General features: G+C 35.0%; 2 protein-coding genes across 14 annotated transcripts in view; one reads left to right on the top strand and one right to left on the bottom strand.

The window, feature by feature from the left end:
• LOC309865787 (endogenous retrovirus group K member 7 Env polyprotein-like) overlaps window positions 1-15,415 on the top strand; it is a 1,143,634-nt gene that overhangs the window by 609,916 nt on the left and 518,303 nt on the right. The window lies entirely within an intron of this gene.
• LOC309865776 (uncharacterized protein) overlaps window positions 1-15,415 on the bottom strand; it is a 229,017-nt gene that overhangs the window by 161,636 nt on the left and 51,966 nt on the right. For 11 of the 13 annotated variants that reach the window (XM_082732567.1, XM_082732576.1, XM_082732578.1 and 8 more), the window contains 2 exons: window positions 8,441-8,461; window positions 7,721-7,735 (listed from right to left, as the gene is read on the bottom strand). In XM_082732567.1, the coding sequence (XP_082588693.1) occupies window positions 7,721-7,735; window positions 8,441-8,461 (36 nt within the window). The remainder of the gene's footprint in view (window positions 1-7,720; window positions 7,736-8,440; window positions 8,462-15,415) is intronic. The other 2 variants (XM_082732573.1, XM_082732579.1) reach the window with 1 other exon arrangement.

Below are 15,415 nucleotides of genomic sequence, written 5' to 3'. Positions count from 1 at the left end.
TTTTCTTATGCTCTCATTTTTTTCTGTCTTTATTGAGGTAAAACTGACACAAAATGTACATATTGAAGTTATGACTTGATTCCCTGCTCTGCCCAGTTTTATTGAGATATAATTGACATATAACATCATATAAGTTTAAGGTATACAACCTAATGATGTGTGTATATTTTATAAAATGATTACCACAGTAAGTTCAGTTAACATCTGTCACCCCACATAGTTACAAATTTTCTTTTTTCCTTGTGATAAGAACTAAGTTCTAAACTGGGCATTTGTGAACAGGGCATTTGACATATGTTAGTTTATTTGTGAAACAATTTACCGCTGTTGATTTTTTAAGTCCCACTTTACTATCTTTATATCTAAATTATATTGAAATTGCATGTACTTATTCATTTTCCTAGTATTTGCATCATTTTGCCAAACATGGTGTTCTTTTGATAGCTCACTCCTCCCCTTCCTTTTTCTGGGATCCTTTAAAACTTTGATGCCTGTACCTTTAAGGGAAGATTAGCAATTATTTTTAACTGGCCTGCTTTTTGGTGGCCTTTAGAGAAGGGCACACATAGTTTTCATAATTGTAGTTTCTCATTGTATGACGTATTTGCCTGCAGGACCTACTGGGAATGAAAATGTTTTGACCTGCAAATTGGAATGCACTCCTTTAATAATCCTTTCTTTAAGTTTTCATTTTCCTATCAGAACATTTGTTGTACAGGTTTTCCTTACATCTTCCTATATGTTATTTTTTTTCTTTGACCTCTAACAAGCTCAGTTCTTAGGACTGTGCTTTTGCTAGCTCTGTACTTTGTTCTTGGGAAACTCATTTACTCTATAACTTCAATTATCTCTACTGGTCTGACTTCAGAACCCTCTGGAATGACAAGTGTTAGTTTGTTTCCTTAAATTCAGCAATTTGTTATTCTCTCCCTGTCCCACAAACTAGCTACCAGTTTGTTATGGATTTTTGGTCACTCAGTTTCAAAAGTTATGGAGTCATCAATTTTTGTTTTCCTTTTCTTTACTCATACGTAGTCATCATGAAGTAGTGATCTCTTCTTTGAAAAAATACTTCATACCTATCCCTTCCATTTATTCTCTTTCCATCATTTATTACTGTAACTTGAACACCTCTTCACTAGACTTACTACTTTCGAGGTTTCTCCTCTTCAGTCTATTTTGTATAATCACAAGATTAACGCTTTGGTAATGCAAACGTATTCACCTAACTCTCCTTCCCAAATACCCTAGAAGGCTTCCCAGTTGCCTGGTTTGTTTTTCATATTCTTTCAGAATCTTCTTTTAACCCTCCTTTTCAAAATTATATTCCAGAGTGCACTCATGAGGCTATGGCAACAGTATAATTGGCTAATTCTTCTAGAGCACAGTGTGGCAGTCCTGAATTTATTTGCCTTTCTTGTACTCTTCCTACCTCTCTCAGTGTATCAACATCTTATCCATCTTTTGAGACATATATATCACCATTCTCTTCCTCAGGGAGCTATCCTCTTTATATTTTTATCCCAAGAGGTTCCTAACTCATATTATAACATCCATATAAACTACATTTTGACAGATTTTCTTCTAAAAAATTGTTCTCTATACACACATTATATCACTGTGTGTGTTAAAAGCTGTTTTATTGCAGGGAGTCAGACATATTTTTCTGTACCACTTATTGCTAGAACAGCATTTCATGAACATTTAGCCTACCATGAAGACCACTGATTGGTTGATTGATTAGGCTGTTACTGAGTTAATTTTAATAGTAGTCGAAGGAAATTATACATTTCTTTCCAGTGAAATTATACATTTCAAACATTCTCAAAATGTTTTATTTCAGAAAGTATCATCTTTCTTGACTAAGTCATAAAAGTATCAACTTAGAAAGCAAAGAATTGGAAGCCAAGATTTGTAGCTGGGAGGACTAAAAATGGTGAAACATCTATTGTAGACATATAAATTAAAGGGATTCTCTAATTATGATCCATTTAAGCAATAAATGGGTGGTGACTTGTATCTAGGGGATGGGAATCATAATAATCAGTTGACTTATGAGCCTTCCTTTTATTTACCCTTACTCTTTCCATCTTTTTGTTGTACTTCTTCCTTTATTTGCCTTTGCCCCTTACTGAACCTTATTTTTTTACTCTTAACTTCTGATTCTTTCTTTCCTTTAACTTTGTGCTTTCCTTCATCACTTTTCTTCAGAGCATCATTTTCTTCTGTATCTGTCTTCTTCCTTGCATTTCCCTGTTCTCCTTGATCCTCAGAACTCTCTCTCTTTACTTGAGGCCCCTGAATTAGCAGTATCTCAGACTCACTACTCTCTACTGGGAGCTCATGTCCTTGGGGTGTTCCAGCTTCACTAGTCTTTGCTGGGGACTCGTGTGGTCCTTGTGGTACTCCAGCTTCACTATTCTCTACTGGAGACTCCTGTCTTTGTGGTATTCCAGCTTCACTATTCTCCACCTGGGACTCCCGTCCTTCTTGTATTCTGGTGTCACTCTTTACTTGAGATCCCTGTCCTTCTTTTATTCCAGACTCACTCATCTGTACTTGAGATCCCTGTTCTTGTTTTATTCCAGATTCACTCTTCTTTACTTGGGATCCCTGTCCTTCTTTTATTCCGGACTCACTCTTCTTTACTTGGGATCCCTGTCTTTGTAGTATTCTGGACTCACTCTTTTTTTCTTGGTCTTCCTGTTCTTGTGGTATTCCAGTATCATTCATCTCTACATGGGCCTCCTGTTCTTGTGGTATTCCAGTGTCACTCACCTTTACCTGGTCTTCCTCTTTTGGTATCCTGGTGTCACTCTCCTTTAACTTGACCTCCATTTTTATTTCACCTTTCTCCAACTCAGTATCTTTTGCTTTGGTTTTTGTCTCTGGTTTGTGCCCTGAAATCAAGGATTCATCAGATTTTGTGACTAACTTTTCCTTCTTTAATGTTTTCTTGTTTTCTTCTTGGCTGTTCTCAGACTTTGTAGTGGCTCCATTTTTTAGGATCTTGGCCTTGAAATCAGATTTTTTTGCAAGTTCTGCATCCATGTAACCTGGAAATATAACTGAGCACACAACAAAAGTGCACAATTCAGATATCAAGTACTTTCTCTTTATTCCTACTTTTCCCCTGATACTGGTTTATTTTTTGTCTTAAAACTGAAAAACTGGAGATAACTTGAGATTTCCTGAAAATATAAAATAATAGAACTCTTATACTTAAAGTTATACAGGTATTGATAATATTCCAGACTCTCTTCAATAAATTGGAAGATTATTGAAAGAAGAGGTAAAATGTATTAAAAATGAAGTGGCTGGCATATGTTCAGTATATTATGGCTGATGATTAATGCTTAATAGCTAAAGGAGGATGCATTCTGAAAAGAAATGGAATTTATTTTTAGAAAAAAATGTGCAAAGAAGCAATAATTATTTCTTAAAATAGAAAAAACTCAAAATATGCTTTGGATATTGAATATAAGAATGTCTCATTATTCAAAAGTGATAATAATATTAGCTGGTAATCATTGGGTTCTTATCATATATCAGGCACTCATTGTTCTGAACATTTTATATAAAGTATTAACTCATTTAATCTTAATAACAACCATATAGGGCAGGTACTATTATTATCCCCATTTTACAGATAAAAAAACTGGAACTTTAAATGAATGTGAATATGCCCTGGAGTCAGTAAGTGGTGGAGTTGGGATTTGAACCTGAAAAGTCAGACTTCAGAGTTCAGTCTAAACCAATGCTTTAGACGTTCCTTACAATACCTGCAAACTCACTTTGCAAAAATTTCTGTTCCCTTTTACCAAACACAGGTAAATGAACTCTACTATGTCTCAATTTCTGTGTGATCTAATAAAAACTGAATTTTTTAGTTTCTGTTTTCTTTTCTTATTTTAGTGATTTGGTTCCCTGGATTAAGAAAAAAATATATATATCATATATATCTATGTTACCAGGAAGAATTTTGTGGGTTCTTCCTATGGAGCAGTGGCATGACTTCCTTTAAGAAAACCTATTTAAATAATGTAATAGAAAGAATATTGAATATAAAAGCTGAATTAGAACACCTGGGCTTAGTATTTCTGCTAGCTGGATTTATTTGGGTAAGCCAGTTAATCCCCAAAGACTCACCTTCCTTATATTTAACTTGTTCTGCCCATTTTGTAAAGTTATTTAAGGATTCTAGACAAATGTTTAAGAGGCATGGCTTTTACAGACAGACTGGTTCAAATCCTGGCTTCATTAATAACTAGCCAGGTGAGCTTGGGTGAATCTTACTTTCTTATCTGTAAAATGGGTGCAGTAGTAGTAGCTACTTCACAGAAGTGTTATAAACATTAAATAATATTACCTAAGTAAAGTACTCAATACAGTACATGGAGCATAGTAAGTAGTCTAATATTGACTATCACTACTGCCAAATGAGATCATACAGGCAGAAAGTCTGATCTATCAAGACAAGGGATTCTTAGTTCCAACCAAATACTTTAGAGGAATGGTTAATTGCTTCACAGGAAGATTTCTTGCTTAAAAACTTTTTTTTTTCTTTTTTCTTTTTTTTACTTTGAAAGGCTTTTGGTTTGTTTAGGGTTCGATGTCTGAAATATTGAAGTACACATAAACAAATAACAAGTTGCCAAATGTGAGACACACCTGCATTAGGTAAGAAGGTAACTGTAAGTGAAAAGAGATGATGTAGTTCAGTGTTGCCTTTTTGATATTTTAGACTCTGATGCAAAATAACAATAACATTAAGAACCTTACAGCAGTGCTATCTGAACTTTTTGTGTATTTTTTCCTCCCCAATGATTATTTAATAATATATGGGTACTGACATTTTATTCTAGACAAACCCACTTCCAATTTACTAATGAAAATCAGTAGTAATATATCCTAAGCATTTTTGTACCGAAGAAGAGAGTTCAGAATATTTTGATTTCTGACAGAACTACCAGTGGACACTTGTTTTTTGGGAGGATGTGGTGTTGTGTGAGGAAGAGAATGTTTTTCCACTGAAGCTTCCAACCTTACAAATTCTGTGCAATGTGTTCCTTAACAAGCTGACTTTTCTTAATATATGACTATCTTTAGTTTTAACATCTTTAGTTTGTTTTATATTTACTACTGTGTATACTACTGCAGGACCCATTTTAAAGCTAACTTTACCACCTAAATTATACAGATTTTTGTTAATCAAAGGTAAGAATTCTAGGATTTAAATAAAATGTTTATTCTAGCTATACTTTTTCTAATTTTATAGGATTTAAAAAATTTTACTGTCTTTCCCTCTACCCTAAAAAATACTTCTAGTCACTTCTAATATAATATGCTTGTTTGTTTTAATCTCTTTGCTGTATATTTTCCATCTGGAACTTAATTGCATTGTAGATGTCAGCTACAAATCATTATTCCACCAATTTCTAAGTTCTTCCCTCCCTTCTCTCAAATTTCTACATGGTACATAGATCTCCGCCCCCAACCCAGATCTCATAATCTCTATAATACAAAGATTTGTAAGCCCTGGCTGAAAGTCTGAAATTCTAATTATAAGGGAAATATTTAATCAAGAACTTGGCACTTATTCTAATGTATTCAGGATAGTTAAAGATTTTAAACTGGATTAAAAATTTGTTAAAGGTAAAAGATATCATGAGTTAGCTATCATATGATACTTAAAATAATGTGGTGACTAGACCATGCGCCTTATTAGGAAATTATTCCTATTAAGTCCCTAAACCAGTGGCTGTCAAGGAGAGCACACACAGATCTAGATCATAAAGATCTGTTAAGCATCAGGGAAAGGACTCATTGTAGATCTCAGTCCATTAATTAATATTAAAAAAATCATATACTTAATTAGCTGAATGTGGAGATGAGAAATTAATATACTCAACTTGAGAGGGTGGTAAAGTTTGATAAGCTGATCTGTCTTAAATCTTTCTTTGAACAATGAATTAAATCTTAATCTCTTTTTGCTAAAAGTATCAACAGGAAAGAATATGTTTGAAATATTGTCAACAAGAATAGATCTTTTACAAGAAAAGTTTTAAAAGATTGAGCTGATTTTTTTCCTGGCAATTTCAAAAAGCATATTCATTAAAAATGAGTTCACTTTGGGGCGCCTGGGTGGCTCAGTGGGTTAAAGGCTCTGCTTTCGGCTCAGGTCATGATCCCAGGGTCCTGGGATGGAGCCCCACATCGGGCTCTTTGCTCAGCGGGGAGCCTGCTTCCTCCTCTCTCTGTCTGCCTCTCTGCCTACTTGTGATCTCTGTCTGTCCAATAAATAAATAAATCTTAAAAAAAAAAAATGAATTCACTTTCAGCGAGGGCCTTAGCCTATGGTGCCTTCCCAAAGCCCTCTTTCTTTTTGTAAAGAAAACATACACTCTCTTATCACCCTCTCCATGTGCATTTGAAAGATGCAGATACATCATGAGTGCTCTGAATGCATATTATTTTTTGGACTGTGAATGCAAAGAAAATAATTATCCTTTTCAACTTCCCCACCTCCCACTCACAAACCCTCTCTCATAGTGTGAACTGAGAAAGAACAATTAAATATAAAGATATATTTTGTGTTTCTTAGTGTTGGAAAAGTTCGAGATGCTTGATTCTATCTTACTAAATTTAAGTTTTACTTGTTTCTTATAGTTGTATATTGACAGGTTTTAAGAATTATTATTCTGTTTCATATGATTTTATTGAGGAGCTGAAGCATTAATAATCCTGATGGGAAATCTGAATTTAGAAAACAGATAAAAACCAAACATTGATTTAAATGGGATGTCTTTTATTTTTAAAACTATCCTTTGTGTACATTTCATTATATACCTTCTCTAGTGGATGTATATTTGTATTTACAAACATTTTATTTATAGATATGGTTTCAGGACTTATCACAGAAAAGCTCTTTGTGGTTCAGTGTAGAAGGCAATGTGTTGGTATGGAAAGAGTATGTACTTTGGAGACAGGAAGTTCTGGATTTAGATTGCAGCTGTGCTGTTTACCAACTCTTTTTTTTTTTTTTTCTTTTCAGTGTAACAGTATTCATTGTTTTTGCACCACACCCAGTGCTTCATGCAATACGTGCCCTCCCCAATACCCACCACCTGGTTTACCAACTCTTAAACCTTGGGCAAGTGTGAGCAAATTTACTGATGTGTAAAGTAGGGAATAACAATAACTAGCAGATAGGCTATGGTAAGAATAAGAGATAATGTTTCTGAAAATGCCTAGCACAGTGCACAGTATAGAGAGGGGCTCAATACCCACTATTCCTCCAAAGTAAAGTTACTTAGAAGGCAAGAGAAAATAAAGTTTTTTTCTTAACTGGTTATTTTTCCTGTTAATATGATTCAGTGGACCTTCACTTGTTACCAAAAAGGAGTTCTAAATTACCAGCAAAAAACTCACAAAATCTAGAAACCAATCTTTTTGTCATTATATTTTGCTGGGAGTTAGAAAGGAGATTCTTTTTTCAGAGCCTAGAAGATGGCCGGAGATTATGGCATCCTTTTGTATGAATTTCATCTCCTCTACAGCTGTCTCTCCAAAAATAGTTATTTAAAATATTAGAAGATTCTGGAGAATAGGAACACTTAAAATATCCTTAGAAACAAAAGTCTCCATCTTGGGAGAAGAAAGAGCCAGTCCAGAAAATATAAACAATGTAAAATATCACAGTTGAGAATAAAAAACTTACCCATAGGAGATAGTGCTAAAAATAAAACACAAAAGATCGATCAGTGGGACTTTTCTAACTCAAGGAAAATCCCACTTTCAATAATATATTTTGTAGGTGCAGAAGCAGCACCTCTAGGTACTATAAAACCCTCTGTTTCATCCTGAGGAGTGCTGGAGCCCAATGCTCTACATCCTACTTCACAGAGACGGTTTTCTTTAGGATGCCCTTGGTTAATGTATGGGATGGAATCCTTGTGTTGGTAATATCTATTCTACCAAATTTCAAACTATCACATTTCCTACTTTCATTGTTCTCTCACAAATCAGTTTTTAACCCACTCACCTTTAGGTAAGTTGGAAAATACATATTTGGCCAATTATCAAAATCACTATCTTGTCCTGACACTTGTTTTTTATATCAAGTTTAGGTGATTTTCTTTTTTAGTAAAAATTATCCATTGTCAGATGCTAACACCAGGAAAATGGGCTTCCTTGTGGTAAATAGCCAGAATTATGAGACAAGATCATTATATTTTGTTCCAAAAGGGAAATAGAAAAAAAGAAATCAAAGTATGAGAAAATCACTTATTTAAGAAATATTGACTACTCTAAGGTAGAAGAACATGAAATACAAAATAAATGAGAAGAACATGAAATATAAAATACATAACAAAAAAAAAAAAATCCTCAAGGGTCCTAGACCAGAAATAGGTAAGGCAAAGAAGTGATCTAAACTTACTGATTTTTCCAGAACTGTCCACTGAAAGAGACCAGAAAAAATCATTAGTAGGTGTTGGGCTCTCCCTTCTTACACAAACCCACACTCCTCTGGACTGGATGTACAGGATCTGTGTCTTGAACAACTAAGTTCTTTTTATTTCCCTGCCCCTCCTCTTGACCTGTTATTGTTTAGAAAGATCTTGTGATTAGCTATTTTATGAAAAAAATTTTATTAGAATATATTTGACATTTTGTGCATATTGAAGGTGTGCAACATGTCAATTTGGTATATTATAATATAATATAATTATAATATGAGTGCCATTGTAGCAATAACTAGAACCTCTATGATTCTACATAGTGATCCTTTCTTGTGGTTGGAATCAAAGTTCTAATCTCTTGGTAAGTTTGATGATTGTCATACAATTTTATTATCTAAATTCACTGTACTATGCATTAGATCTCTAGGGCTTATTTACTACTTGTAAATGTTTACCTTTGAATAGCACATGCCCTATCCTCCACCCACACAATCCCTTAGTAACTCTCATTTTACCTTTTTTTTTTAATTTTCAATAAATTTGGCTTTCTGGATTCCACATATAAATGATACCATGCAATACTTGTCTTCCTCTCTCGGACTTACTCATTCAGCATGATACTCTCAAGGTCCATCTATGTTGTTGCAAGTGGCAGGATGTCCTCCTTTATCACTGTTGAATAATATATCATGTTTGTGTGTGCATGTGTGTATGACATCCTCTTTATCCAGTCATCCATTGGTATGGGCAATTAAGTTTATTTCTGTACCTTGGCTGTTGTGAATTATGTTGTAATATTTATGAACTTATATTTTTTGTATTTTTTTGATATCTTATTTTCACTTCCTTTGGATATATGCGCAGAATGGAATCGCTGCATCATATGGATGGTAGGCCAACTTCTAATTTTGGGGGGAACCTCCGTGTTGTTTTCCAATTTACATTACTGGATCATAGGGTAGTTATTTTTCACTTTTTTAAAAAAGATTTTATTTATTTATTTAACAGGCAGAGATCACAAGTAGGCAGAGAGGCAGGCAGAGAGAGAGGGTGAAGCAGGCTCCCCGCTGAGCAGAGCACCTGATGTGGGACTCGATCCCAGGACCCTGAGATCATGACCTGAGCCAAAGGCAGAGGCTTTAAACCACTGAGTCACCCAGGTGCCCCTATTTTTCACCTTTTGAGGAATCTCCATACTGTTTTCCACAGTGATTACATTAGTTGCATTCCCAGGAACAGTGCATCAGTGTTCCTTTTTCTCCACATTCTCACCAATACCTGTTATTTGTTCTCTTTTTGATTTTAGCCATTCTGACAGGTGTGAAGTGGTATCTCACAGTAGTTTTGATTTGCATTTCCATAATGGTGATTAATGATGAACAACTTTTCATGTGTCTGTTGGCAATCTGTATGTCTTCTTTGGAAAAATGTCTTTTCATGTCTTCTGTCCATTTTTAATTGGATTGTTTGTTTAATGGCTGTTGAATTTTATGTTTTTTATGTATTTTCTATACTAATCCTTTATCAGATATGTCCTTTGCAAGTATCTTCCGCCATTCCATAGGTTGCCTTTTAGTTTTGTTGATAATTTTCTTTGTCATGCAGAAGATTTTTATTTTGATGTATTCCTAATAGTTTATGTTTGCTTTGTTTTCCTTGCCTCAGAAGATGTATCTAGAAAAATGTTGCTATAGCTGATGTCAAAGATGTCATTTCTTCTGTTCTCTTCTACAGTTTTCACGGTTTCAGGTCTCATACTTACGATTTCAAACTTTTGAATTTATTTTTGTGTGTGGTGTAAGAAAGTGGTCCAGTTTCATTCTTTTGCATGTAACTGTCCAGTTTTCCCAACACCATTTGTTGAAGAGACTGTCTTTATTCTGTTGGATATTCTTTTTGCTTTGTCAAAGTTGAATTGACAGTATTATTATTATATCTGGGTTTTCTATTTTGTTCCATTGATCTGTGTGTCTGTTTTTGTGTCAGTATCATACTGCTTTGATTACTAGAGCTTTGTAATATAACTTCAAATCCAGAATCACAGTACCTCCTGGTTTGCTTTTCTTCTTCAAGATTGCTTTAATTATTCAGGTTCTTTTGTGATTCCATGCAAATTTTAGAATTATGTGTTCTAGTTCTGTGAAAAGTGCTGCTGTTATTTTGATAGGAATTTCCTTAAACGTGTAGATTGATTTGGGTAGTATAGACATTTTTACAATATTTTTTCTTCCAATCCATGAGCATGAAATGTCTTTCCATTTCTTTGTGTCATCTTCAATTACTTTCATCAGTGTTTCATAGTTTTCAGAGTACAGGTTTTTTTATCTCCTTGATTAGGTTTATTCCTAGGTATCTTATTATTTTGGGTAAAATTGTAAATTATACTTTTCTTAGTTTTTCCTTCTGCTGCTTCATTATTGGTTTCCTGGATTTTTTTGTTGTTTTGTTTTGTTTTGCTTTTTAGTTCTATACAATTTATTTATGTTCTAATCTGTATTATTTACTTCCTCCTGCTGGTTTTGAGTTGTTTGTTGTTTTTTTTTTTTCTAGCTCCTTTATGTGTAAGGTTAGGTGGTTTAGTTGAGATTTTTCTTGTATTGCCTGTATTGCTATAAACTTCCCTCTTAGAACCACTTTTGCTACATCACAAAGGTTTTGAACTGTTGTATTATTTTTAAATATTTTATTTATTTATTTATGAGAGACAGAGAAAGAGAGAGGCAGAGGGAGAAGCAGGCTCCCCATTGATCAGGGAGCCTAATGTGGGGCTTGATCCCAGGACCCCAGGATCATGACCTGAATGAAGGCAGACACTTAACCGACTGAGCCACCTACATGCCATAAACCATTCATTGTATTTTCACTTTCATTTGTTTCCATGTATTTTAAAATTTCTTTATTTTATTTTCTGGCTGACCCATTCATTGTTTAGTAGCATATTATTTAAACTCTGTGTATTTGTGGTCTATCCCTATTTCCTTTTCTTATGGTTAGCTTATAGCAAAGTGGTCAGAAAAGATTCATGGTATGATTTTGACCTTTTGGTTGAGGGTTGCTTTGTGGTCTAATATGTGATCTATTCTAGAGAATGTTCCATGTGCACTTGAAAAGAATGTGTATTCTGCTGTTCTGGGGTGGAATGTTCTGAATGTACCTAATATATTAGTTCCAGTTTGTCATTCAAAGTTTTTGTTTCCTTGTTGATTTTCTGTTCTGGTGATCTGTGCATGGCTGTAAGTGGGGTGTTAAAAATCCCCTACTTTTATTGCTGTTCTCCATATTTGTATCTTGTTTGCCCAGCACCATTTGTTAAAAAGATTGTCCTTTCTCTTTTGAATGTTTTTGGCTCCTGCCTTGACTATTAGTTAACTTTATATGTGAGGGTTTTATTCTGGCCTCTCTATTATGTACTGTTAGTCCATGTGTCTATTTTCATCTCAGTACCCAACTGTTTTTATTATTATAACTTTATAGTATAGTTTAAATTCAGCAAGTGTGATACCACTAACTTTTTTCCCACCCCTCTGGATTGCTTAACTTGACTGAGCCACACAGGCTTCCTTCCCAACAATGCACATTTCTAAGAAGTTGACAGAGATGCTGATACTGATGTTCCAGGGACCACATCTGAGAACCACAGCTCTAACCTGGCCCTGTTCACAGGACAGAAAACTGACTAAAGAGCACATCTATGGCCTTGGTGGGACCTCTCTGTTCATTGGTCCACACCTGGAACTTCCCTGTGCATGTTCCTAAGTTTATTATTTCTGTTCATGTGTTTGTCCTCAGTTGAATTACATGTGGCCTAAAAACCGAGCCCACAGCTATTTCTGTTAAAATCTGTTCCCACTCCATCAATCACAGGATCCAAACTACTACTACTTCTTATAATGGAAGGTTTCTTTCATTCTCACCATTCCCTCACAAACCTTGGTCTTCTGAGACATAAAAGACATGTCACAACATACACTTCTGCAGGAAGAGCTCTGCAGGACCTCTGAAGAGGGACTTTCACCCCTTGTGCTACTCAAGTTTGGTTAAGTCACTATCTGTCTTGCTGGGAGGATGAACGTGTCTTCTCCCTCTGACTTGTATATTCCATTCCTTCTCAAGGTTTGAGAAGTTCTCAGGTAATATTTCTTTAAGTAAATTCTTTGCATCCTTCTCCCTCTCTCCTCCTTTATCTTCTTGTAGCTGGAAGTATTTCTATATTCCTATTCTCCGAGTCATTCTTTCTTTCATCTAGTTTGCCCTGTTACCTATGCTCTGTATTGCATTATTATCTCATTTATGACTTTTGTAGTTTCAGAATTTATTTTTTTAATAATTTTAATCTCTTAAGTAAAGAACTTACTCTCTTCATTAATTTTATTTCTGAATTTACTGGATTATCTGAGTTTTCTTGTAGCTTATTGCATTTCTTCATAACAGCTACATATAAGAAACAAGTGTTGCATGAAACAAAAGACTTTCAAAATACATGGGAGAAAAAACTGATAGAACTGAAAAGAGAAATAGAAAAGCTTACAGTTTTACCTGGGAAATTCAACACCCCATTCTCAGCAGTTGGTAGAACTACTAGAAAGAATATGAAAGAGGTAAGAGGATCAGCCATGCAGATGTTTGAGTGGAGAATTCAGGCAGAGAGAACAATGACTAAACCTCTAGGATTCCTCTAGGAATCTTTCTAGGCTATTTGAGTGACAAAAAGAAAGTAAGTATGGCTGAAACAAAATTAAAAAAAAATAAGATGAAGGAAAGCTATTAGAGCGTTGTGGGGAACAGATATCCCAACCCAGGACCTTTTTTTTTTTTTTTTTTATGATTTTATTTATTTTCAGAGAGGAGAGAGAGAGATAGAGATAGAGAAAGAGGGCATGCAAGCAGGGGGGAAAGCATCAGCAAAGGGAGAAGTAGGTTTCCCGCTGAGCAAGAAGCCCGATGTGGGACTCAATCCCAGGACCCTGAGATCATGACCTGAGCTGAAGGCAAATGCTTAACTGACTGAGCGACCCATGCATCCTCAGGACTTTCTTTCAAGAGGTGCTGTAATGACTTTGAATTTGAATCCAGAAAGATGGAGAGTTATTAATGGATCATAACAGAGAGGTGACCTGAATCTAAAACGTCATCCCTGTGGATGCTGTATTGGTAGTGACTGGAAGGCAAGAGTAAAATAGAGCAACCAGAAAGATGAAAGTAACTTGGATCACAGTGAGAGTCATAAAGATCGTGAGAAGTACCAGGTTCTTATACCATACTGAGGGATCTGCTCTCCTACTATATAGTATTGTATCCTGCTAGGAATCTTGAATGATACCTTAGAAGAAAAAATTAGGGAAATGGGAATAGAGAACTGTGTTTCTGATCCCCAAACACCATCATTTATATACTTTCTTGTTTCAATTTTCATGAATACCTCAAATAGCTACTAATAAGTTCCCAATCTATTTCTTGTACTTTAGTTTCTTTTAGGGCAGAGGTAGGCAAACTTTGCTGTAGAGCACCAGATAATAAATATTTTTTTTTTAATTTATTTTTTATTTTCAGCATAACAGTATTCATTATTTTTCACCACACCCAGTGCTCCATGCAATTCGTGCCCTTTATAATACCCACCACCTAGTACCCCAACCTCCCATCCCCCACCCCTTCAAAACCCTCAGATTGTTTTTCAGAGTCCATAGTCTCTCATGGTTCACCTCCCCTTCCAATTTCCCCCAACTCCCTTCTCCTCTCTAACTCCCCATGTCCTCCATGCTATTTGTTATGCTCCACAAATAAGTGAAACCATATGATAATTGACTCTCTCTGCTTGTATGTTTATAAAAAAAAAAAAAAAAAAAAAAAAAAAAGAAAGGACCAATACCCAACTTTTGTAGCAACAGATAATAAATATTTTAAGCTTTGCAAGCCACAAGATCTCTGTCATAACTACTCAACTTTGCTGCTGTGGTGCAAAAGTAGTAATAGACAATATGTAAATAAATAAATAAGTATGTGCCCCAATAAAACATTATTTGTAGACAATGAAATTTAGATTTCATATAATTTTCACATGTTACAAAATACCATTCTTATTTTTTGTGTTATGGGTTGTTGGCTTTTAGGTCTTTTTGGTGTATTCTGTTTATCATTATGTAATGTTCCTTCTTCTGATAAATTTTTTCTCTGAGGTCTACTTTATATGATATTAATATCACATTAACTTTTTTATTAATTAAATTTATTTATTTTCAGCATAACAGTATTCATTATTTTTTCACCACACCCAGTGCTCCATGCAATCTGTGCCCTCTATAATACCCACCACCTGGTACCCCAACCTCCCACCCCCCCCCGCCACTTCAAACCCCTCAGATTGTTTTTCAGAGTCCATAGTCTCTCATGATTCACCTCTTCTTCCAATTTCCCCCAACTCCCTTCTCCTCTCTAACTACCCATGTCCTCCATGCTATTTGTTATGCTCCACAAATAAGTGAAACTATATGATAATTGACTCTCTCTGCTTGACTTATTTCACTCAGCATAATCTCTTCCAGTCCCGTTGATGTTGCTACAAAAGTTGGATATTCATTCTTCTGATGGAGGCATAATATTCCATAGTGTATATGGACCACATTAACTTTAAAAAAAAATAATGTTTTCTGGGCACCTGGGTGGCTCAGTTGCTAGGCAACTGCCTTTAGCACAGTTCCTGGATCAAGCCCTGCATCGGGCTATCTGCTCAGTGAGGAGTCTGCTTCTTCTTCTCCCTCTGCCTCTCCTCTTGACTCATGCTCTCTCCCTCTCTCTCTCACCATCAAATAAATAAAATCTTTAAAAAAATTAAAAAAATAATGTTTTCATGGTATATACTTTCTATCATTTTCTTTTTATTGTTAGATTTGAAGTGAGTTTCTTAAAGATAGCATAAAGTTGGGTCATTTTTTAATTTTTATTTTTTTAAAATC

This window comes from Mustela nivalis, assembly GCF_964662115.1.
Source record: "Mustela nivalis genome assembly, chromosome: 5".
Classification (NCBI taxonomy): domain Eukaryota; kingdom Metazoa; phylum Chordata; class Mammalia; order Carnivora; family Mustelidae; genus Mustela; species Mustela nivalis.
Note: the sequence above shows the minus strand (reverse complement) of the source record. Positions and strands in the feature narration are given on the sequence as shown.